The sequence below is a fragment of the Panthera uncia genome, chromosome D4, assembly GCF_023721935.1.
Source record: "Panthera uncia isolate 11264 chromosome D4, Puncia_PCG_1.0, whole genome shotgun sequence".
Classification (NCBI taxonomy): domain Eukaryota; kingdom Metazoa; phylum Chordata; class Mammalia; order Carnivora; family Felidae; genus Panthera; species Panthera uncia.
Window position 1 is genome coordinate 42313336 of NC_064807.1, and position 24864 is coordinate 42338199.

The 24864-nt window shown below is 36.0% G+C and overlaps 1 protein-coding gene across 1 annotated transcript in view; it reads left to right on the forward strand.

The window, feature by feature from the left end:
* The window catches only part of ADAMTSL1 (ADAMTS like 1), a 405773-nt gene that overhangs the window by 63037 nt on the left and 317872 nt on the right, over positions 1 to 24864 (forward strand). The window contains exon 8 of the mRNA XM_049627010.1: positions 20216 to 20261. Within this exon, the coding sequence (XP_049482967.1) occupies positions 20216 to 20261 (46 nt within the window). The remainder of the gene's footprint in view (positions 1 to 20215; positions 20262 to 24864) is intronic.

Genomic DNA, 24864 nt, shown 5'->3' on the forward strand with positions numbered 1-24864 from the left:
AGATACTGTAGAAGATATCATCTATCATCTACTCATAATGAATTGGAAAAGGAAAATGTAAAATCTAAAATTATAAACATATAGACTATATGTCCCTATTTGACTTTCAAATATTGAAAAAAATACATTAGGTAAACTCATACTAGGCTGGAGAAGAAGCTAAAACAATGGGGAGAGGGGCAGGACCACCAACCTTCCATGAGTGGTTATCTGTGGCCCTCTTGTTCATTTTTTTTTATATTTTTTTTTAGTGTTTATTTATTTTTGAGACAGAGAGGGAGAGAGCATGAATGGGGGAGGGTCAGAGAGAGAGGGAGACACAGAATCTGAAGCAGGCTCCAGGCTCTGAGCTGTCAGCACAGAGCCTGACGCGGGGCTTGAACTCACGGACTGTGAGATCATGACCTGAGCCGAAGTCAGACGCTCAACCGACTGAGCCACCCAGGCGCCCCTCTTGTTCATTTTTTAATGGCTAATGAACTTAACGGGTTTTCTCTCATCTCCACTCCACATTTAATGTGGGCACCTTATACTCTTGAGAAAGATCACAGGTTATGAATGTATATGTCCTTAGAGGCCCAACAAGTAACTGGAATGTGTGTTGTAGTCTAACGGTAAGCACTCAAATTCAGCCTAAATGAATCCCATTGACCTGCTGAATTAATTTTCCACACTGATTTTCCAGTCCTGTTCTCACTTTTAGCTCTGATATTTTTAAGTCTGTCAGCTAATAATTACTCTGTTCCAAATATGATAGAACTGTAAAAAGGAGCTAAAATACTCAGATTTTATGGAATAAATGACAACTACTCAACTTCTGGAGTTAATTATGTTCTGTGATGGACGGGGAGACTGGGAAGAGGCTTGGTTAACTTTATGAGTTTGAGAATCTTCTCTGAGTGATCTTTTGAAGAATGCAGGAAAATAAAAATCAGTGGAGGGAAAGCAGGGTGAAAATATAAATAAGCATTAAGTATAAAACTCATCCTTCTCACTGGCAGTGCTTGGTGCTGGAGAAAATGCCCTGACCCAGGGAGATACTGAGCAGAATCCTTCCTTTGCCTTCTCCCCCATTCTTTTTCTAGGCTCACAGAAAGTAAGCAGTGCTTCATTTTCCCAATTTCTGATATTAGACTATTGATAATTGCCTTTACTTGCAACTCTGGTTTGAGCAATAAGGGAAGGCACCATATAAACTTTTTTTCTACAACATTTACTAATTTCTGTAAGATTATGTTAGGTTTCATTGAGCAACTCTGATAATACAACTATTGCTAATCTTGCATCACTAAGTCTGCTTTGATTTTTGCATCATAACGTCTGCTCTTATTTTTTTTTTTTCTAATTAGAAAATGGACTATGCATACTTGTACTTTATGATGGCTCTTCATTTCAGGTGAATTAGACAATGTACCAACTACCTTGAGAAGCTGCTGCTTCTGTCCAGTTCTTCATATCCTCCATTAGATATTCTGAAGTAATATTTTTAACAAATGTGTTTTTCTCATTTATCTAGGATTGTGTGTTGTTTAGTGGAAACTATCCTTCTTCGACCTAAATTACTTAAGCATATAGTTTTAAATTTGATACTAAAGATCTGTCTCTGAGAGTTCTAGCTTTGTCTTCAGCCGGTTAATTTAACTTTTCCCATAAGGAGTTCCAGATGCATAAGGCACTTAAGAATACTGTGTAACGTCATATGTACCACTGTATTAGGTCTGTGCCAAAATCAAGGTCAAAGAGGTAAACTGCAGTTCATTTGAAATGGCAATGAGTCAGATAGCTGGATGCTCTTAAGTGTGGTGCCAACCTTTATATTGATGCCTGAAGAAGACTTAAAGGTCTTTTGTGACATTTTTTATCTTCTGCAAGGCCAATTAATCTCCAGACTGATAAATAGTATGGATTAATAGATTAATACATTAAGAGTAAGAATATTTTGTTAAATCCCAACTGATTAAATGAAGGGCTTGTCATACCTATATGTAATCAAGTAGCAAAAATAATAACAAAAAATTTTTTTCAAAAGCCTTACTTATAAAGGATGAAAGCATTTTTTAAAGTTAATAAATTTTGCATTGAATTCTTTAGTTGAATAGAATTTTTTGGAGCTGAATAAAATTATTAGATGAACAAGACATAAAATCATCACACTGTGGAGGTGCCTAAAAAAAGATTATGATATTGTTCCAAAGGGATGTGGCTGCCAGAATGTTGTCAATATAAATACAGAAAAATTAAAATAAACATCCTCAAGGAGTCTTATCTCACAGTAATTGGAAAGATCATTCAAACTTGTCATTTCATAATAATTGTGCTAAGTGAAATTAAGCTAACTCTTCAGATTTTTTAATTGCAAACACAGTTTTTCTCCCATAAAAATATTGATACTACAGCAATATAAGCTTTAGTTAGCAAGTAATTTCTACGCCATATAATAATAAATACCAAAAGAAAAATTTTAACATTAAGATTTGACTTCTTAAACAAATATTTTTTCCCTTTAAAGTCATTTCATCTTTATCAAAACATCCAATTAAGTTTCATAGGACCTGTTTTAAGACATTTTAGAACTTTCAGCTAAAGTGAACCCCAAAGCAAGATTTATCTGTTATTCTTCATCTGGTGTTATATGTTATCAGTCTTGTTTTCATTGGAAATGATTGAGTTTTTGTTTAAAAGAAAGATATACAAGTTCAGAATGGGTCTGACTACTCTGTCATTTATATGAGGAAGTCTTTTCATTGTGTTAGGAAAGATTTCACATTTTAGGATGTTTAAGAGTTTGTGGTTGCCTTCCTTTTACTTTCTGGGTTAAAGCCTAGTCTAAATGTATTACCAGGACTTCTAATAGTCCAGGTCATATATCTTAGAGGGATGTGGTCCTCCCCTGCACCCCTAAGCTCTGATCTCCTTTCGGGAGGAGAGTAAGTCGAAAGACTGAATGTTTGGAACCGTTTAATCCCATAAACCTGTTTATTAGAATAAAAAATGGTTGGAAATGTGTTTGGTGTCCATAACCTTTACTAGCCATGCTGGGAATTTATAATTCTTGGCTGTCTTTTTCTGTTTATTTAAAAATTCTTTATTTGGCTAGTTCAATAGCCCTTGTGAAGTCATTATTTCTTTTCAATTTTCTTTTTTTTTTTTAAACTGCTTTATAGGGATATCTCTGACATGTAAAAACTACATATATTTAAGGTATACAACTTACTGTTTCAATGTATTTATATATTGTGGAAGGATCACTACCATGAAGCTAAATAATTTATCCAACTATATCCAATATAGTTACATATTGTGTATGTGTACATAGTTACATAGTGCATATGTGTTGAGAAGATTTAAGAGATACCCTGTTTCAACTTTCAAGCATACAATACAGTATTGTTAACTATCATCACCATACTGTACATTAGATTTCCCAAAGTGATTCATCTTGCATAACAGAAACTTTGTACCCTTTAACTAACATCTCCTCATTTTCCCTTCTCTCCTGCTCCTGGCAAAACACCATTATACTTACTCTCTGCTTTTATGACTTTAACTATTTTAGATTCCACTTATAAGTGAAATCATTCAGTGTTTGTCTTTTTTTGTCTGGCTTATTTCACTTAGCATAATGTCCACCAGATTCTTCCATGATGTCACAAATGGCAGGACTTCCTTCTTGTTAAGACTAAATAATATTCCATTGTATGTATATACCACATTTTCTTCACCCATCCCTCTGCCAGTGGACATTTAGATGGTTCCCATGTCTTCACTATTATGAATAATGCTGCAGTGAAAATGGGTGCAGATATCTTTTCAAATTCCAGATTTCATATCCTTTGGATATATATACTCAGAAGTGATATTGCTAGATCATATAGTAGTTATATTTTTAATTTTTTTGAGGACCCTCCATACTGTTATATAATAGTTTTACCATTTTCTGTTCCTACCAACAGTGTACAAAGGTTCCCTTTTCTTTATGTCCTTGCCAACACTTGTTACTTTTGTCTTTTTGATAATAGCCATTCTAACAGGTATGAGCAGATATCTCATTATGGTTTTGATTTTCACTTCCCTGATGATTGGTGATGTTGGGCACCTTTTCATGTACCTGTTGGCCATTTGTATTTCTTCTTTAAGAAATGTCAATTCAGGTTTGTTGCCCATTTTTTGATTGGATTGTTTTTTCACAATTGTGTTGTAAGAGTCTCTAATATATTTTAGATATTAACCCTTTATCAGATATATGGTTTGCAAGTAACTTCTCCAATCAAAGGCAATTAATAGATTGCCTTTTAACTTTGTTGATCGTTTCCTTTGGTGTACAGAAGCTTTTTAGTTTCATCTAGTCCCACTTACCTATTTTTGCTTTTGTTATAGGCAGTTTTGGTGTCATGACCAAAAATCATTGCCAACACCACTGTCAAAAGTTTTTTCCCTCTTTTCTTTTAGAAATTTTATCATTCCAGGTCTTATAGTTAAGTCTTTCATCCATTTTGAGTTAGTTTTTTTTTTTTTTAATTCACTGTGAGAATAAGGGTCCAATTTTATTCTTGTGCATGTAGATAACCAGTTTTCCTAATGCCATTTATTGAAGAGAGTATCTTTTCACTATCATTGTGAGTTCACCATTGTGGCACTCTTGTCAAAGATTGGTTGACTATATATGTGTGGGTATATTTCTGAGCTCCTTGTTTTGTTCTGTTGGTCTAAATGTCTGTTTTTATGCAGTACTATAATGGTTTGATTACTATAACTTTGCAGTATAGTTTGAAATCAGGAAGTGTGATGCCTCTAGCTTTGTTCTTCTGCCTCAGGATTTCATTGGCTATTTGGGATCTTTTGAAGTTCCACATAAATTTTAGGATTGTTTCTCTATTTATGTAAAGAATGCCATTGGGATTTTGATATGGAGTGTGTTGAATCTGTAGACCACTTTGGGTACTATGGACATTTTAACAATATTAATTCTTCCAATCTGTGAGCAAGGGTTATCTTTCCATTTATCTATGTCTTCTTTAATTTCCTTCATCATTGTTTTATAGTTTTCAGGGTATAAGTCTTTCACCTAATTGGTTAAGCTTATTCCTAAGCATTTTATTATTTTTGATGCAGTTGTAAGTGGGATTTACTTAATTTCATTTTCAGATGGTTTGTTGTTAATGTGTAGAAAAGCCACCAATTTTTATATGTTGATTTTGTATCCTGAAACTTTGCTGAATTCATTTATTAGTTCTAACAGTTTGTTGTTGTTGAATCTTTAAATTTTTCTACATATATGATCATGTCATCTGCAAAGATGATTTTATTCTTTTCCAATTTAATTTGGATGCCTTTTATTTCTTGTCTAATTGCTTCGACTAGAACTTTTGGTACTGTGTTAAATAGAAGTAATGAGAATGAGTATTCTTGCTTACATTGGATCTTAAAGGAAAAGTTTTCAGTTTTTCCCCATTGATTATGATGTTAGCTGTGGTTATTCAAATATGACCTTCACTGCATTGAGGTAAGTTCTTTTTATACCTATTTTTAATGGTGTTTTTTAAATCATGAACAGATATTGAATTTTTTTTACACTCCTTTTCCTGCATCTGTTGAGCTTATCATGTGGTCTTTATCTTTCATTCTGTCAATGTGATATATGACTTTGATTGATTTGCATATGCTGTACCACCCTTACACCTCACAGATAGGTCCTACTTGGTCATAGGTACAGTGCTTTTAATGTGCTATTGAATCCAGTTGGGTAGAATTGTATTGATGATTTTTGCAACCATGTTCATTAGGGATATTGGCCTATAGTTTTCTTTTCTTACAGTTTATTTGTTTGTCTGGCTGTGGTTTCAGAGCAATATTGGCCTTATAAGATTCATTTGGAAGTGTTCTCTCTCCTACTTTTTGGAAGACTTTAAGAAGGATTGGTATTACTATTTTTTAAATGTTTAGTAAAATTCACCAGTGAAACCGTTAGGTCCTGGCTTTTCTTTCTTGGGAGGTATTTGATTATCGATTCAATTTTCTTATTTGTTACTGGTCTGAACTAGAAAAAGAACAAAACAAGCCCGCAGTTATCCTGAAAAAAAGAAGATAATAAAGATTAGAAAAAAAATGGATCAAATAGAGGTTAGGGAAACAATAGAAAAAATTCAACTAAACTAAGAGTTGGTTTTTTTTTTTTTTTTTTGAAAAGATAAGATCAACAAATGCTTGGCTAGACTAAGAAAAAAAGAGAAAAGATGAAAATAAAACCAGAAATAAACAAGAAGACATTATAATAAATGCCTCAGAAATCAAAAGGACCATAAGGAACTATTATGAACAATTATACCAATAAATTGGGTAACCTAGAAGAAATGAGTAAATTCTAAGAAACATATAACCTTCTAAGGGTGAATCTCCTCAATTTTCATTCATTCATTAAATAAATATACACTGAATATCTATCATGTATCAGGCAAGTTGCTAGGTATAACTAAGGATAAAAGACCCAGGAGTCAAGCATCTGCTTTGGGGGATTTAACAAATTATTAAGTTTTTGCTGATTATACTGAATTTCTACTGATTGTAGTTATATAATATTTTAAGAAGGGAATTTCCTCCCAGTTATGTAAATAGGTAATATATATGTAGCAATGGTTCTTAATCTTAGCTGTACTTTAGAATCACCTGTATATATATATATATATATATATATATATATATATATATATATCCCACTGAAAGCCAATTAAATACAAATCTCTAGAACTGGAACTCTGATATCAATACATCTTTCAAAAGCTCACCAAATGATTTTAATGTATAACCAGTGTTAAAACTGCTGCTGTATTCACTGTTGACAATAGCCAAAGTATGGGAGGAGCCCAAGTGTCCATTGACGAATGAATGGATAAAGAAGATGTGGTACAATGGAATATTACTAGGCAATCAAAAAGAATGAAATCTTGCCATTTGCAAGTACATGGAGGGAACTAGAGGGTATTATGCTCAGCGAAGTTAGTCAGAGAAAGACAAATATGTGACTTCACCCATATGATAAAGGGAAGATACAAAATAGATGAACATAAGGGAAGGGAAGCAAAAATAATATAAAAACAGGGAGGGGACAAAACATAAGAGCCTCTTAAATATAGAGAACAAACTGAAGGTTACTGGAGGGGTTGTGGGAGGGGGGATGGGCTAAATGGGTAAGAAGCATTAAGGAAGACCCTTTTGGGGATGAGCACTGGGTGTTATACATAGGGAATGTGTCACTGGAATCTACTCCTGAAATCATTATTGCACTATATCCTAACTAACTTGGATGTAAATTTAAAAATAAATTTAAAAAACCCTGCTGCTCTATTAAAGGAGATGATAGTGGAATGATTCAGTTCCCTGGGATTTTTTGGAAGTTAGGGTAATGAATAAAAGAAGGAATTTTCTGGTAAAAAGATTTGTTTATGTTTAAATTCCTCACTCAGGTTTCTGTGAAATGACCCAATCTACAGCATTGGAGGAAAGCCCTGGGCACCAGCATGTCAGGATGTAAAAGTGGTGATTGTCCCCGTACTATTGTGAGCTGAAGGAATAACTTTTCTGAGTGGTTATACAGTTGTCAGTATAGCTAAGGTCAGCCTTGCCTAGATTGACAAATGGACTAAGTGATTTCTGAAGTTTTCTTCCATTCCATTATTAAGCTTACAAGTATGACCCTTTAAAATGCCTCCAGGTTGTTAGTGAATGACTAAGTTAATGCCCCGAGCCTGGGATATTTTATGCAAATTCTCTAGGATCCACCTGCCTTCAAATTCATTAAATTTCTTATCAGTCGAGTGGAGTTTATCTTTCTACCTTCAGTTCCACATTTATCATTATGAGGAAAGAAAGGCTTCCTAATAGTACTTGAGGTCTTTAATTTTTCTTATATTTTCTTAAATTTCTTATCCATTGAGCGGAGTTTAGCTTTCTACCTTCAATTCCGCATTTATCATTATGCAGAAAGAAATGCTTCCTAATAGTACTTGAGGTCTTTTATTTCTCTGTTTGGGTCCAATTTGTGCAACAGAAAAGAGGAGTTTATCTAACCCTAACTGTTTTTGCTTAGTTTCAACCACTGGGGGAGAGGGAGGTGGTGGGAAGGAAGGAGGAAGGAGGGAATGATAAAGGAGAAGAGAAAGAGATTAAGAGAAATTAAAGGGACACCAGATATTAACAGCTAAAGACAAAGGATACCAGAATTACATACATTGGGGGAAGGGTGCTTTACCTGGAGACAGAAAGAATAAGTATAGAATGTTAAGTAACATCATAGTCATGTGTGACCATCAACTGAAACCCATAACTACATATGTCAACCTTAAATAGCTGCATAACCAATCCCTACCTCTGGGTTTTGGGGTAGGATTCACAGGTCAAGATTGGGATCTTTCCCTAGTGAGAGAGTCACATGTTTGGGAGCCTGGCTCTCATAACAGTGCGTTTCACTGTCTCTGAGAGAGTCTTTAACCTATTTTGTGGACTATCCCTTTTATTTATTTATTTTTTTATCAAACTACTAATTTTGAATCTTGGTCCCATTATTTTCTAGCCAGGTGACACTGCACTGGGTTTTTAGTTTTTCTGGGATTCAATTTGTCGCATCTATGATGTCAAGTGGGCAGTTCCTGGAACAGAATAGGTGTTCAATAAATATTTATATTCAGTGAATGTCTAAGGTGCCCTTCAACTCTAAAATTGAATGTGTGACCCCTAGACAGAGAGCTTTTCTCCGCCACATGTGCAGTCAAAACCCATTTTGCTGCCAGATAGGAAGAGGAACAAAAGCTGCTCTTAATATGAATGGTTTTAAAGAAAAATGTTGTTATTCTCCAGGCCCCCATCTTACAACGGACATCTGGGTGATATGGGCAGATTGAAGAACTTTTGTCTCTAGCCAAAATAATTCATAAATTCCCAGCTCCAGGGTTGTATCGGGTGAGGTTGTGAGAGTCCTAGAGTTTCATAATATACATTTTCCTCATGGGGAAGATGGAAAAGTTGGACTTGATGTGCTAAAACACATTTGTTTTTATTCTCATTCTTTGCCTCTTTTGGCTACTGAGCAAATGTAAGATCATTTGCAAACCTTATGGCATGTGTGTATGTATAATAAAGTGCATGTCCTTCCTGCTAGAGGATCTCAAGCCAAGGGCAGCAATCCCCCTGCCCCACACCCCAGCATATTTCAGAGGGAGCAAATGCATCACAGTGACAAATACAACTTAGAATAAATATGTGGAAATAAACATGTCTGTAAAAAAAATGCAGTTTCTTTCTTCTGGTAGCTATTTCATTTCCTTTTATGCTTTTCACCTTCACTTTATTATAGAAAGATTTTAATCAGGTTTCAGGGTTCACAACTTAGAGCAAATATTAAACCAAAAGTTCTTCATGGCCTGAAATTATCCTGATAGCATTTCCTTCTGTTCTACGCCTTCTCTTTAACTTTGACCCACCCACCCTTCCTTCGCTCCTGTCTTCCCTCCCTCCTTCCTTCCTTCTTTTCTCTTCTCAAGAAATGTTTATGGAGTACTAACCATAAACGAGGCACTTCACTAGGCACTGGGGCTCAGGGATCAAAACATAGACTGCAGGGGAAAAAAGCAAATAAAAGAAACCAAAAATAGGTTTTTTAAAAGTGAAAACAGTCCTGGCCAGCTACAGGACTGTCCTGATCCTTTAAAATACTGACCACATTGTTGTCTCTCTGCCTCTTGTTCTAATGAGCTTCTTACCTTCAATGTTCCTCCACACCCATGCCCAGCTAGTAAAATTCATCACACACTCAGCAGTGGTCTTCAGCCTCATTTTGATATACTTATAAGTCATTTCTCTTCACACCACTTTGAATTACCTTTACACAGACTGGCATGTGTTACGGTTTCTTGTATGGCACTGTATCCCCAATACTATCATCTATGAGCACAGGTTTTATCTTTCTTGTTTTATATTTTACTGCCATGCACATAGTAGGTGTTCAGTTCAGTGTTGGATGAATTCGCTGAATAGAATATTAGGGCCAGGAACCTACTGTAGGACTGTTTCTTGAGTAACCCTTTCTCCCATCACATTCTTGGGATACTTATGGCCCATATGGGACATTCTACCTAAGATATTGCCCTCTTAAGTACTTTCTTCTCACCAGCTTGTCCCTTTGTCCAGTTCCTTTTGTATTTAGTATCCAGACCATGCCCATTAGTAGTTGACTATGCATTATACTGTTGTGTGTTTTACGTGGATGGATGTAGATTGTTTTCCAACTAAATTATAACTTTGAAAGGATCAAAAAAGGCCATCATTTTTCTATCTTTCACAGTTCCTTGCATAGTACTGGTTCAGACTGGATGCTCAATAAATGTGTTAAGTGACTATAAATCTGAAAGTATTATACAAAAACTTGCTAACCAGAAATCCTGCACGGGGGCTCATTTTCACTGTGAGACTGCTTATTGTACATTTTCCTCATTAGATTTTCTGAACAGTATGCTTGGAGCAGTTTCTGGCTTCATTAGAAGTTGGGCATGATCATTATGGTTTATATTGTCATTGTTCTTGCTTTTTTCTTTGTTGATTGCATGGGCATACTCCTCATTTTCATAACCTCAGCCCATATTTGTGAGAACTCAGTGCTTTGTTGTAACATGTCAGTCTTTGAAGAACAGACAGAGATATGTAAAATCATACTTGTTTGGGGAAAAAAATTGGCAGTGATTTTTCTGGTTGTAATTTAGAACATACCAAACACTCATAATAGCAAATAAACCGATTTGACACTCACAAGACAAACTCCCAAATTCAGTCTATAATATCCTCATGTGGGTCTACATTTTAATTTAACAGCTCTGTAGCTGCTTAGCCGCTGCTAGAGAATCTGTAACAGAGAAGACTTCCTTAGTTCCCTATGGTAGAGAGAAGATCAAACAACCAGAGGGCATGTCTTCTCAGAACGTTTTCCCCAAACCTACATCATTTCCATTCATAGTGAATTTGTTCTCTACATGAAGTTTTAGTAACCCTCTCTGTATACATAAACCAGGGTCTCCAAGCTGGCACAGCATTCAGAATGTTTTTATAATGAGAGATTAGTATAGAGAAGAAGTGTTGAATTATAAAACTAAGGTTACAAAAATATGTTACCTATGCCAAAGAAACACTTTTAAGCCAAGGCGTCGATTTATGGCACTGTTTTAAAATTTGGGCCTCCGCTACCCCCTAGTCTGTTTAAAATTGCTTTGAAAATTCAGGTTTTAGGCCAACTGTTCTTTTGGCTCCTTTGGCCGCATTAGAGCCTCTGGCAGATTGAGAAGAACTAGTGTGACACCAGGGCTTTGTCTGTTCCCAGCCAGCTCACCTACTGATGGATGATGCTTGGCAGCATGCCTCCTTGTTGTTTGTTGTATTATTACGACAGAAAGCATTTTCAAAAGCTACATTTATCAAGTTGTCATAATAGTTTGGCTTGTATATCTATCTACTCAGAAAAAAAAATAAATCTCTCTCTTAGCACTAATCTGTTGGAGCCACATGATGCATCATGTGCAGAAGAGGCAGTGCAAAACGAAAAGGCCATTCTGCATGAGATTCAGGGACCTTTCAACTAAATGATTAAAGGCAGAGGTATTTTTTTATGTATGCATTTGAAAATCCCAGAGCACCAAAGACCTGTCCCCGCCTTGTTTCAAGGGTACTTTTCCATGGGTGGTTGTGTTTGTTGCAGATGCCTTATTCCTAGAATTTTGGAGGGAAAACACTGAAATTTGCCACAAAGAAGGTCAAAGACACTCTTAATGTTTAAGATGGATTTTTCATTGGCAGGTATCACCAGATTAAACATCACTTGTTGTGGAGAACCTTATAAGCAAGATAGGTGGTTGTCTGGGAGCTCAAGACTGTTTGAAGCTGGGATTCAGAATCTTTATCCAGAGAAAACATATACTCAGAAAATGTTTGTTTAAAATACTTCAAACCTATTAATGTTAATAAAGCATTCACTAGGTATGCATACTAGAACATCTTCAATTATTCCGAAATATAGTATATAATGAATATACAATATAAACATGGTTATCTGTAGATATGTTTTTATTGAGATATATCGACATAGAACATCATACAAATTAAAGGTATACAATATATTGATTTGTTGTTTTTTCCTCATTTTTCCCACCCCTTCCCTTTGTTAATCATCAGCTCATTCTCTATATTTATAGGTCTGATTCTACTTTTTGTTTGTTCATTCCATTGTTTAGCTTTTTAGATTCCACATATAAGTGAAATCATATGGTATTTGCCCTTCTCAGTCTGACTTATTTTTCATAACATAATACCTTCTAGGTCCATCCACGTTCCAGATGGCAAGATCTCATCCTTTGTTATGACTGTGTAATATTCTATCGTGTGTGTGTGTGTGTGTGTGTGTGTGTGTGTGTGTATCACATCTTCTTTATCTATTCACCTATCATTGGACACTTAGGCTGCTTCTGTATCTTGGTTATTATCAATAATGCTGCAATAAACATAGGGAGACATGTCTTTTTGATATAGTGTTTTCATTTTCTTTGGGTAAATACCTAGTAGTGGAATTACTGGATCATTTAGTAGTTCTATTTTTTAGTATTTTGAGGAAACTTCCTACTGTTTTTTACAGTGGCTGTACCAATTTACATTTCCCACTAACAGTGTACAAGCATCCTTTTTTTCTCCACATTCTCACCAATACTTGTTATTTTTTGTCTTTTTTATTTTAGTTATTATGATGGTTGTGAGGTGATATCTCACCGTGGTTTGGATTTGCATTTCCCTGAAAATCTTTTCATGTGGGGCGCCTGGGTGGCTCAGTCGGTTAAGCGGCCGACTTCAGCTCAGGTCACGATCTCGCGGTCCATGAGTTCGAGCCCCGCGTCGGGCTCTGGGATGATGGCTCAGAGCCTGGAGCCTACTTCCGATTCTGTGTCTCCCTCTCTCTCTGCCCCTCCCCATTCATGCTCTGTCTCTCTCTGTCTCAAAAATAAATAAAACGTTAAAAAAATTTAAAAAAAAAAGAGAAAATCTTTTCATGTATCTCTTCTGTTGGCCATTTATATGTCTTCTTTGGAAAATGTCTATTCAGGTCCTCTGCCCATGTTTTACTCAGATTTTTGGGGGGTTTTCTTTCTTTCTTTCTTTCTTTGTTTTTTTTTTTTTTCTTTCTTGCTTTCTTGCTTTTGGTGTTTAGTTGTATAAATTCATCATATATTTTTGATATTAACTCTTTATCAGATATATCATAAAAATTTTAAGGAATAAAACAAATTGATTGATTTGATGCATCTATACATTGCAATATGATACCACTTTCTGTTAGTTTACACCTCTAACATGTGCCCTAGTTATCATTTCTTTTCTGTGGTGGGAACAATTAAAATCTCTCTTAGAAACTTTGAAGTTTACGATACAGTGTTTTTGTCTATAATTGCTATACTGTGTATTAGATTTCCAGGACTTATTTATCGACTAATTACAAGTTTGTACACTTAAATAACATCTCCCCAATTCCTCCACCTCCAAGTCTCTGATAACTACCATTCTACTTTGTTTTTATGTAGATATTTTTTAAAGTTTATTTATTTATTTTGAGAGAGAGAGAGAGAGAGAGAGAGAGAGAGATGGGAGAGGGGGCAGAGAGAGAGGGAAAGAGAGAATCCCAAACAAGCTCCATGCTGTCAATGCAAAGCCCAATGAGGGGTCTCAAACTCACAAACCGTGAGATCATGACCTGAGCTGAAATCAAGAGTCCGACACTTAACCGACTGAGCCACCAGGCACCCCTGTAGATATTTTTTGAAGAAGGTGCTGAACTGACTCCTCTTGCTGGGACCAAGCACCTACAAATAAAGTTTCCACATCAACAAGGCTCATTTTTATTGTCATGAAAAACACTCTAAATAAGAATTAAATAATAATTATATAAACATGGAATAAAATGCATAGAATTATAGAATTGCTTTTTTTTTACTGCTTATTTATTTTTGAGACAGAGAGAGAGAGAGCATGAACAGGGGAGGGTCAGAGAAAGAGGGAGACACAGAATCTGAAACAGGCTCCAGGCTCTGAGCTGTCAGCACAGAACCCGACGCAAGGCTCGAACCCACGGACCGTGAGATCATGACCTGAGCCAAAGTCAGACGCTTAACCGACTGAGCCACCCAGGCGCCCCTAGAATTGCTTTTTTAAGCAAAAGAGTGTAACAGAGCTAAAGGAAAGACAACGTGGAACTTAGGAAGCCCACTACGGTGGCCAGTCCTCTAATTTTCTCCCCCATGCCAGGCAAGATCCCCACCAACCACCGATGATGCACAGACTCCAGTTCTAGATCGTAGGTTTTTAGCATCCATTTTGACCCATGGATGAGGACAGTGAGCATCTGAGGACAGCAGGGTCCAGAGGTTCATGTAACTTCCTTTTTAATGGCAAGTTGATTGGTATCAAGTGTTATTTCCTGAAAGAACCTCTTACACTAATGTGTCTGTGGAAAATTAAAAGCAGCCCAACAGTGCATTTATACTTGGTCCTCTTAAGTGTTCTCAGAATTTGTTATTCCTCTTGAGGTCTTTGTAAAAAGTCCCTGAAATGTAGAAGTGCTTTCACTGGCTTCTTGGGGACATCCTTCCACAAGATAGCTCCAGTAAATACTGAAATGCTCAAATTGAAGCAAGAGAGGAAAACCGTGCACCAATAGTACATGACGTTGTGTTTTCAGCTGTAAATCTGCTTGTCTTGTCTAATCTATACTCACTTTAGGATCCAAAATCTAAAGGACCCAGAGTCTTTCTGTCAGCTTGAATTGTTGATATGGTTTATACCTGTTCTCTTGTGAAGAGCTCATGGTTTCCTTTTGAATAATTAAAAAAAAGAGAGAGACATAAGGAGATGAATGCTCATATTTTAAAATTCTTTGCCCATGAGTCCGTATTTGAAAGACAAGAGGTATTCCAAGAAATACAGTAACCTGTTTTTACTGAACATCACTCTGCTTTTTCAAAATCAAAGGCAAAGCTTCCTGAGTGGTTGTCCTTAAGAACTATGGAGTCTTAAATACACAGTTACCACATTTTCCTAAAACTTGTTCACTGACACCAAGAATGAGTCTCGTTATGTCTCCAGAAGAATCTGTTTGCCTAGGGAGGAAAATGAGGAGAACCTTGAGGTAAAAATTGATGCTTTGCCCAATTTTTTAATTCTTAATGAGAGATAAGTTGAATATGCCTCCCTCTTTTAAGGACTTAAATTATATAAGTGGGAGGGTGGGGAAGTGGGGAACCAACAAATTGCTAACGCCTGGAAAGAGAACTTTTAATTTTCCATGGTAATTCATTTCTTCTATGGTTGTTAAATTATGGCAATTGAAACTAAGATATTATCAGGGTTTTAAGAACTGGAAGAGTTTGGATGGCTTGTTATGTGTTAATGAGAAACCAAAAAAGTGTGCCTTAAGCTTACACTAATCTCATTATAAGTGAGTTAAAATCTGAATAATTCACAAATACTAGCTTGTGATTGAGGTGATTACCATTTTTTACAGAAGGAATTAAGTCAAAATTAATAAATGACTAGCTAGGAGTGAAGTGCTTAAATGAATAAATAAGGAATTGTGTGTACAAATTCAGTTTGGAATATATTTGAATATTTATATTTTGTTCCTTCATATTTGAACCAGTTCTGAGTCCTTAATTGGGACCGTCCTTAGCTCACTAGACACAGTCCTGAAAACATTCTATTGTTTGCAATGAGAAAATGCATTTACTTAAAAATCTCTGTTATCAGTGGCCTATAACTTGCTTTGGAACCCATTTTGGATTGAAATTTCTGTTTGTTTTCATTCCCAGGGGTGAATTTTATTTTGTTTAAATGTGAAAGAAACCATTTGGCTGTTTTATACCAATGAACTGTTAAGAAAGGAAGAAAATATTCTTTACTGCATGATGCTCAAATGAGGCTTTTGTGCCCAGATAAATGCTTCGGATGAAGAAATTCATACTTGGCACAAATTAAATCCTTATGGTGGAATAGTCACTTCATTAACTTAAATAAAATTTATATGCAGGTATAATAAGTTTGAACTTTTAAAAAGCATAAGTTTCTCTGCATTGAAGTTCTTTCATGTTACATTTTATAGAGGAGTGTGGTTTTCTTGGAGATGTTCCCGATATACGATGTGTGTCTAGGTATCCTTTACTTACTAGAAGTGAATTTACCAGAACTGAAGAGTAGCTCATAAATTGTTATGGTAACAATAAGGTGCATTTAATCCCCAGACCAACACTATGCTTGGTTTCTCACATTTAATCTAATATTAATATTTTACACATCTTAAGCATATCTTGTTCCTTTTTTTTTTTTTAATTGTCTTAGACAAATCTGAGTTCCAATCCCTGGCTCTTTCTTTCCTGTGGATATTTCATTAAGCCTCCTAATCTCTATTAGCCTCAATCTTCTCATCTATTAAATGGGAGTAATAAAACCTTTCAAAGTTGTTGGAAGCTTATTGATAATGTACACAGAATATGTAACCCTGGACCAAATACCTATAGAAGGCACTCAGTATATCATGGAGGCTAGAATTACATTTGTTACCCACAATCTGATAATGACTTTCAATAATGAGGACATTTCCAAAATCCAACATTACCACTTTAATGTCATATTTCAGTTGATTAAATGAAATAAGCTTTCAGTAAATAAGTAATACTATTTAGTAAAGGGAAGGCTTAATCCAGGGAAACAAATTATGTGTAAATCAATACAAGGTGTTTGACAATTATAGGATATTCTTTGGAAATTGCAGCAAATGTTTCTGTGTTGTTTTATTTTTGCTAAATAAGGATTTAAATCAATGTTTGATATTATGTGCTCACATCTATCTTTCAAGGATGCTTTTAAAATGTGTGTTCATAATTAAAAATATATGGGGAAAGGCTCATTTACGTTATTGAGGCAGGTATTTTTCTGCCTTTGTTTTGTTTTGTTTTGTTTTTTAGCAAATGATATCTCTATAATAATCCTTTGGCATTTGAATAGAGCTTTTGTAAATTATCTAAGTTAGTGATCACAACTTTGTGCCCAACCATTCCAATATACATTTGACAGATGAGAAGGGTAAGACCCTGAGAAGGTAACAGGCTTATGCAAGGAGAAAAACAAGTTACGACCTACATCCTCAAACTCCTAATTTAGTATTGTTTTCATTATTCCTTCAGGGAGATAAGGTTGGGAAAAGAAAATAAAAAGAGGTGAAAAACATAGAACTTTAAGGTCTTAATGATTAACACCAGAGTTCACTTTTTTAAAGCGAGAAGTCATCATTGTATCTTCTTGTTTTTAAAACATTCAGTGGTTCCTCTTTGTCTATTGCCAAGTTCAAAATTAGAAGGTATTTGTCTCATCTGTGATTCCCCACATAAATCCCAAGCTCCAGCAAAACAAAACCATATCTTTTTATACCTCTGTGCCTTTCCTGTGGTTCCCTTTATATATATATATCCTTAACCCTCTTTCAAGATCTATTATGTTTTTATTTCTGTTACACAATTAATTTACCAAATGTTTATATAATGTGCCAGGCACTGTTAGAAGTGCTCCACAAATATTAAGTCAGTTAATCCCCATGATAATTCCAGGAAATGAGTAATATTATCCCATTTTACAGATGATAAAACTGAGACATTTAAACTGCAGAAGAGAGTCAAGATTCCAGGATGAGGATTCTGGTTTCAAAGTGGGTACTCTGAACCATTACACCATGTCACATATGTACTTAGAATTTCACAACTGAAAAACTTACCACATTCAACCGAGACCAAGGTCTAAATGGCATGCCACCAAAGGCTTCTGGGTTGTAGAATTCATTACCTTGTAAATGTACCATCAACTGGAACCTACTTATTATCTTTTTAGACTCAGAAATATGGTATTTTTCAGTAATCATAGCAAGAACAGATCCTTCTCTTGGAGGTGGACAATGACTTGGCCCATGAGATTAATATTTCAAACTAGAATGCTAGTTTATTTATTAACTTACAATGAAAAATAGAACTATCACATGGACCAAAACACCCACGTCAGCATGACAAGCACACTCTACCTCTCAGCAGTCCTAAGAAACCAGATCACTCTTGGCAAGTGCTTGGTCAACATGGCATCCTAAGGAGGGGTATCCCTGGGATGAACAGAACATTCATTGGCATCAGCTAAGTTATCATGATGCATCAGTATTGTGATTGCAACAGCCTTGCCAATGGGACCTGGAGGACATGAAACTCATTGGTCTTTTGCCTGGGACACTGCTTGGCTGGGCACCGACAACCATATATCTCCGTGATTCTCTTCTTTTCTAGGATTATAATGCCTGGCCAACCCTTCCTTTCCTTTCCCACGTTCTATTGTTAATGTGTGTTAATATTCTCAATCTGGTCACAGTCAAGTCTTCAGGCCTGGGACCTTTCTAATTCTTTAAGACAGGCTTAGTGCAATTGTATTTTCAGATGCTATTTTCTTTTTGATGACATCTTCAAGACCTAACACAAATACTATCTAGCTTTTCCTAGACTGAATTGTAACTACATGAGTGGTTTTATTAATACCAAAGACAAAGTTATAGCCATTCTTTTTTGTATTCCCAGAAGTAAACACATTGTGCAGCACATAACAGGAGCTCAGTGGTTGTTTCCTGAATAAACAAGTAAATGAGGAGGTAGAAAATCATCATGGTGAGGAGTGTAAGCTCTGAGACTGCATGGTCTGGTTTCAAATCTCAGCTCTACGACTTAACACTTGTGTGGTTTTGGCAAGTTACTCAACGTCCCTGAGCTTCCATTTTTCATCTTTAAAAAGAGTATAATTGTACCCTGCCTCCCAGGGTTCCTGAAAAGATTAAATTAATACATATACCAAACTTAGAAATGTATCTGGAATTTCAAACTATTAGTTATTAGTATAATAATTCTCTTAGCATTTTGTATTGTATTTTTACTCGTTTTGTAAAAAGTATGACTTATGTTGCAAAGGGCAGAGTACCGCTTGTCCCTGTTTTAAGTGTCACCATTGAATATTTAATTAAAAATTGTTTTTGTCACAGAAATTCAGTAAAATGGAAACTCCCATGTATTGCTAATGGGAGTAAGGAATGGTACAACTTTTATGGAATGCAATTTAGCAATATTTATCAAAAGTCTTATAAAAGTTCATTCCCTTTACTCCAGTAATTCCCCTTCTAGAAATTTATCTGTCCTACAGCCACGGTCAGAAACTTGGATAAAATTTTTATATAGACATAGTTTATCACACCATCATTTATCAACCCCCTCATTGGAAATTACTTAAATGGCAAGTCATGAAAGAATGGTTATACAAATTACTTTATCTCATTTAACGGAATATTATGTAGCTCTCAAAACTGTATCTTTAAATTATTTCATAGTGTTGGAAAATGCTTCCCAAAAAGCTGAAGTGGGAAAAGAAAACCCAAACCACAAAATGGTATAGGTGACGTAATTTCTTCCACACTGAGAAGAAATCAGTAAGTCAAAATAACAGTGATTATCTTTAGATAAGGCAACTATGGGGGATTTCGTTTTTGTAAACTTTCTTTTCCAAAACCTCTCCAATGAGCATGTATTTTAGAAGTAAAAATAATTCTTTAAGAACTATAAGTTTTAATGTCCTTAGATGTGTAATTTTAAGACATGTTGAATATTGTCTCATTTTTACCATGTCCCAGATCTAAGTTTTTTCAGTGAAATATCTCTTCAGTCTAATACCAGAAATAATTAAGAAGACAGGATTCATTTTTCAGAAAATCTTGTATTAATATTTATTTGGTTAATAAGCACAAAGTATAAGTACTTATCTTGAAAATTTTTTGAAGGAAAATGAATGCTTAGTGTCAGCTCTCATGGAGAAATCAGTTTATATATACAACTTCTTGAGAACTGCTTTGTTTAGTATTGATAGTAATTTCTATAAGAACATTGTTATTCAGAAGAAAAGAGAGACTCGTACATTAGTATTAAGAGAAAATTGTTCTTGTGACAAAATAGTTTCAATTTTGAGCCTGTCACAGGTAGTAATGAGTTTTTTTCTTTTTTCTTTTTTTTTCTCTTTTTTCTTCTTTTTTTTTCTTTTCTTTTCTTTTTTTTTTTTTCTGTGTGTGTGTGTGACCTAGGAGCTGTGAGGGAAGAAATATCCGATATAGAACATGCAGTAATGTGGTAAGTACTGAGGTTCTGTTTCTGCAGTTATGATCATGTATCATTTTAAGAACTGAATAATGCCAACCAGTTTTATGTATTATGAACAACCAATCAATTAGTATTTCAAAGAGTTATTTTTCTCACACTACTGATGATGCAGCCTTTTAAAATACATACTTTTAATTCTCCTCAATATAAACTTTGAATCGTCTGGCCAGATTGTAACTAACTAGGCTGTTTCAAAACAGGGATTCTGTATTTCTTTTCTGCTTTCTGACGTTTCACATCTAAGTGTCTCGAGAACCAATAAGAGAAATGATAAAAGGGAAACCACTGGGGTCCTCATGAAATAAGTATTAGTTAAACGCAGATTTGACAGAGTCATTCATTCATTCATTCATTCATACAACAAAACTGCTCAATGCCATCCTTCTATGAAGTACTACACTAGTACAAGGAAAAATAACATGTGGTCACTGTCTTAAAACATCTGTGATAAAGGACAAGATGCAGAGAGAGAAGATAGTTGTGCACATAACCACACTCTAGCACAAAGCATGACAAATGCTGCAAGAAAGGGATAAAGTTCTTTGTGGGTTAAAAATGGAGAGACATTTGAAGGGTCTTCAAGGAAAAAGTGATTTGAGATAGGGCTTAGAGAACTAGAAGGGCTGTGACTGGTCCACATGAGTGTGAGGAGGTGATAGTCCAAGCAGAGGGGACACAATGGACAACTTTGGATGCAGAAATGTTTAAGGTATGTTCTACATACGAATTTGGATAGGATTCGTATTATAATTCGTGGCTAGCATTATTGAAGAAAAGAATTGAAAGGTATTTTGAGGGACGCCTGGGTGGCTCAGTCGGTTGAGCGTCCACCTTCAGCTCAGGTCATGATCTCGTGGTGTGTGAGTTCGAGTCCTGCATCAGGCTCTGTGCTGACAGCTCAGAGCCCAGAGCCTGCTTCGGATTCTGTGTCTCCCTCTCTCTCTCTTCCCCTCCCCCACTCATTCTCTGTCTCTCTCTATCAAAAATAAATAAACATTAAAAATTTTTTTTAAAAAAGATATTTTGAGGTTACACCTTGAACAAATTTAAATGTTAGGGTTCCAAGCTTCTATTAGTTCAGTGAATAACAGGGGATCACTAGAGGCTTTGGAGCAAGAGTATGATATTGTAGTTTCTTTCACTTCAGAGAGATTAATTCTGTAGTGATATGAGAGATGCTCTGGAACAGGAAATGAATGGGGAACAAGAAGCAATCAGAGCTTAAACCAAAAGTAAATAGATGCAAGAGAGATCAAAATTAAGGTCACTTTGTAAGACCTAACAAGCAATTTAAATTAGAATGATAAGTTGGAGTGAGAATAAAGGAAACACAGAGGTGTGTGTATATTTAGAGTTCTTAAACTGGCCTATCCTCTGTTAGAGTAGCTCTTTCCTTACTAGCTACATGACTGGCTTTCCTTATTCTAATCTCAGCTCAAATGCCACCTCCTCAGAGTATTTTCCTTGACCAACTTATCTGATATGCTTGTCCCACTGCCCAATCCCATCTCTCACAGCAGTCAATCTTGCTTCCTTTATAGCACTTTGACTTTCTTTGTAGCACTAATCTCTACCAAAATTTATCTTCTTTGATTACTTGTTTTTTTTTTCTGTTTTCCCACTCTAGAATGTGGACTCCATGAGGATAGGAGCCTCATTCATCTTGTTCCCTCCTTTATCCCTAGTGCCTGGAACTATTGACTCACACATATGAAGCACATGATGGAAATTTGCTTAATATGTAATGGATACCCAGGCTTCTGAAAAAATGGTGGATACCATTATCAAAATTAGGAATGTTGGGAGAAGGCTTGGGAGAGGAAAATGACAAATTTGATTTAGGGACACTATTGAGTTTGACATGCAGGCTGAACTTGTAGGTGGTATATTCAACTGTGCAATGAGGATTTGATCTCAGGAAAGAGATCAAAGCACAAGCCATAGAAACAGAAATAAGATGCATAAAATTTGAAGATTTGGAAGCAGTTCCTTAGGTAGAATCATAAGAGGAGAGAAGCCTGAACTTTGGCGAATGTCTATATTCAGATAGAAAGAGAACTAGAGTGCCAGGTAAACCACAACAGGCACAGTGAGAGAAGTAGCAGAAGAAATAAAAATTCCTGAAGGTGTTCAGTAGGATAAATGTTGCCAACAGGTTGAAGACTTAAAAAACCCTGCTGAGGAACAGTTTCTATAGTGTACTAGGAACAAACAAAATCAAAATCACAGGGGGGTAAAAAAAAAGAGTATCAATGAGAAAATGGAGTTGATGGGTATAAGCTATTCTTATTAAGTGTTCACAGAGGTATCTCATCATTTATGGAGTCACATAAAGGTAGGTGGGTAGTTGGTTTGTTTTCAGTGAGTAAACCTTGAGAGATAAGTTGATCTAAAAGGAGAGATTGAGGGGCGCCTGGGTGGCTCAGTGGTTAAGCATCTGACTTCAGCTCAGGTCATGATCTCGCGGTTTGTGGGTTCGAGCCCCGCGTTGGGCTCTGTGCTAACAGCTCAGAGCCTGGAACCTGCTTCAGGTTCTGTGTCTCCTTCCCACTCATGCTCTGTCTCTCTCTCTCTCTCAAAAATAAATAGTCATTAAAAAAATAAGTAAATAATAAAAGGAGAGATTGATTGTATGAGAAGGTAAGGGGATACTTGATGCCCCAGGTCCCAAAGGAGACAGTGGGTGACAAGAAGAGGAATCTTGGTGAAGGCAAGGACATATGCTTCACTCTGAGAATATAGAAGCAAATTGAGAGAGGAAGTTTGAGGTATAGAAAGATGTTGAAGAAGAGAAAAGGTGAGACTGCTCCAGATGCACAGGCTCAAACTTCCCTTAGAGTTTTCTCCGTCACCTGCTGAAAGTGAAGAAGGTGAGTTGAACTTGAAGAAATGAGCATGAAGGCCTACAACAGCCCCTAGGTAAATCAAGTGGAAGCCAGCAAAGCAAAATAAGGAATTGTTTGGGGGCAAGGAAGGGGCTCAGCTGAGGCCAAAAAGCTTGATGTGACAGAGAACAAGGTCAGAAGGATTTAGGACTTAGTCCAGTGGTATGGCGATGCATTGGGGCAGGAACAGAGAAAACTCACATTGGAGGTGACTCATGGCCAGAGTACTGATGAGATGGGTTGTGAGAGACCAAGATGAATGAAAAGTATATGTATTTTTAACACCCGACCAGGGAGAGTGCAGGGAACTAGAAGGCGTGATAATTGGGAGTAAGAGTAATTGTTAAGGGGAAAATTTTGCCTACTTCATTTCTCTTTCCACTGAGGACACTAGGTGCCACATAGTTCAACTGCTAATTGGTTAAAAGAATCAAATAGCTGCAGTTGTTCAATTTTTAAAAATGGTATTGACAGAGTTTGTTTTATAAATGGTATAAAAAATGTTTAATGGAAATATACTTTAGCTCATTGATTTTCTTTATCCCTTTTATTATCGTGATATCTTATACATCAGGGCTATTTTTTAAATACCATAATGTTATTTAAGAATCTCCATAATGTCCATTCTGTTGCTTTATGGCTTTTAAAATCGTGGAAAGGATCCAAACTCTCCTAAGTAGATGAATGCCTAAAGCATCATGAGCAGATGTCTGCCTACCCTGTCCTTCAAGCTCTTCAGAAACAGCCCACAATCTCCCTGCTATCATTATGAGCACTTTCATGGACAGATGTAGGCTAAGACTCTGACCTAATATTATTTAAAACCCATAGCGTTACCAAAGCCAACTCTTTATAGCTTGTAGAATCAAACTGACATTGAATTTCTATATGAGAATCTAAACTCTTCAAACCTTTGAAGCTTTTTTTTTTCTGACTTTTGGCCATGACAGAAGCAACATTGCCAAAAAAACAAAAAGTCTCATAAGAATCTTTTCATAATCCCATCCCAATTCCTCAAACTAAGAAGTTCAGGGCAATTCAGTTAAATATTCCCCTTTTAAATACCTGTTTGGAAAAACTCTAGGGTCCCTTGTTCGGTAAGCCTCCAGGTCAACCCTTAATACCTGGCAGCTTCCTGGGGCTCTTCTGAACCACTTCTCCAAAGATTCACCCTCTTTTTCTATTTTTTGTAGGTGCTACATAGTTCTCTGGGTTCTTATTCTCCAAGGCTGAGGAGGAGAAAATGTCTCCTCAGTTTTCTTAGCTTTCTGCATTGTCTGAAAAATCAGTTCACATACTTTTCAGATGTTCTTGTTAATCACTCTGTAGACAGGGTGTATCAATAAAGAAAGTACCCATGATGTTCGCCTAGTTCTTTTAGTCACACGACCTTCTGTTACTATTTCTAGCTGGTTCAAGCAAACTATTTTCATTTCTAAGGATGTAGTGCATCCAACCTTTCCCATTTCACAGTCCAAGGGGGCAAGGCCCTCTCTCTCTCTCTGGAATAAAAGACGAAGGATACTATTGGGGAAAACAATAGGTGTGAACCCAAGTGGGTCATTTAGGTTTCACATCTTCCCAGGGGGGGGCCCTAATTTGCTGACTCAAATTAGCCCTCACATCTGAGCCCCTTGATCTTAACTAGGCATTTTAAAAGGACTTTCAAAGTTAGACTAATACCGTGT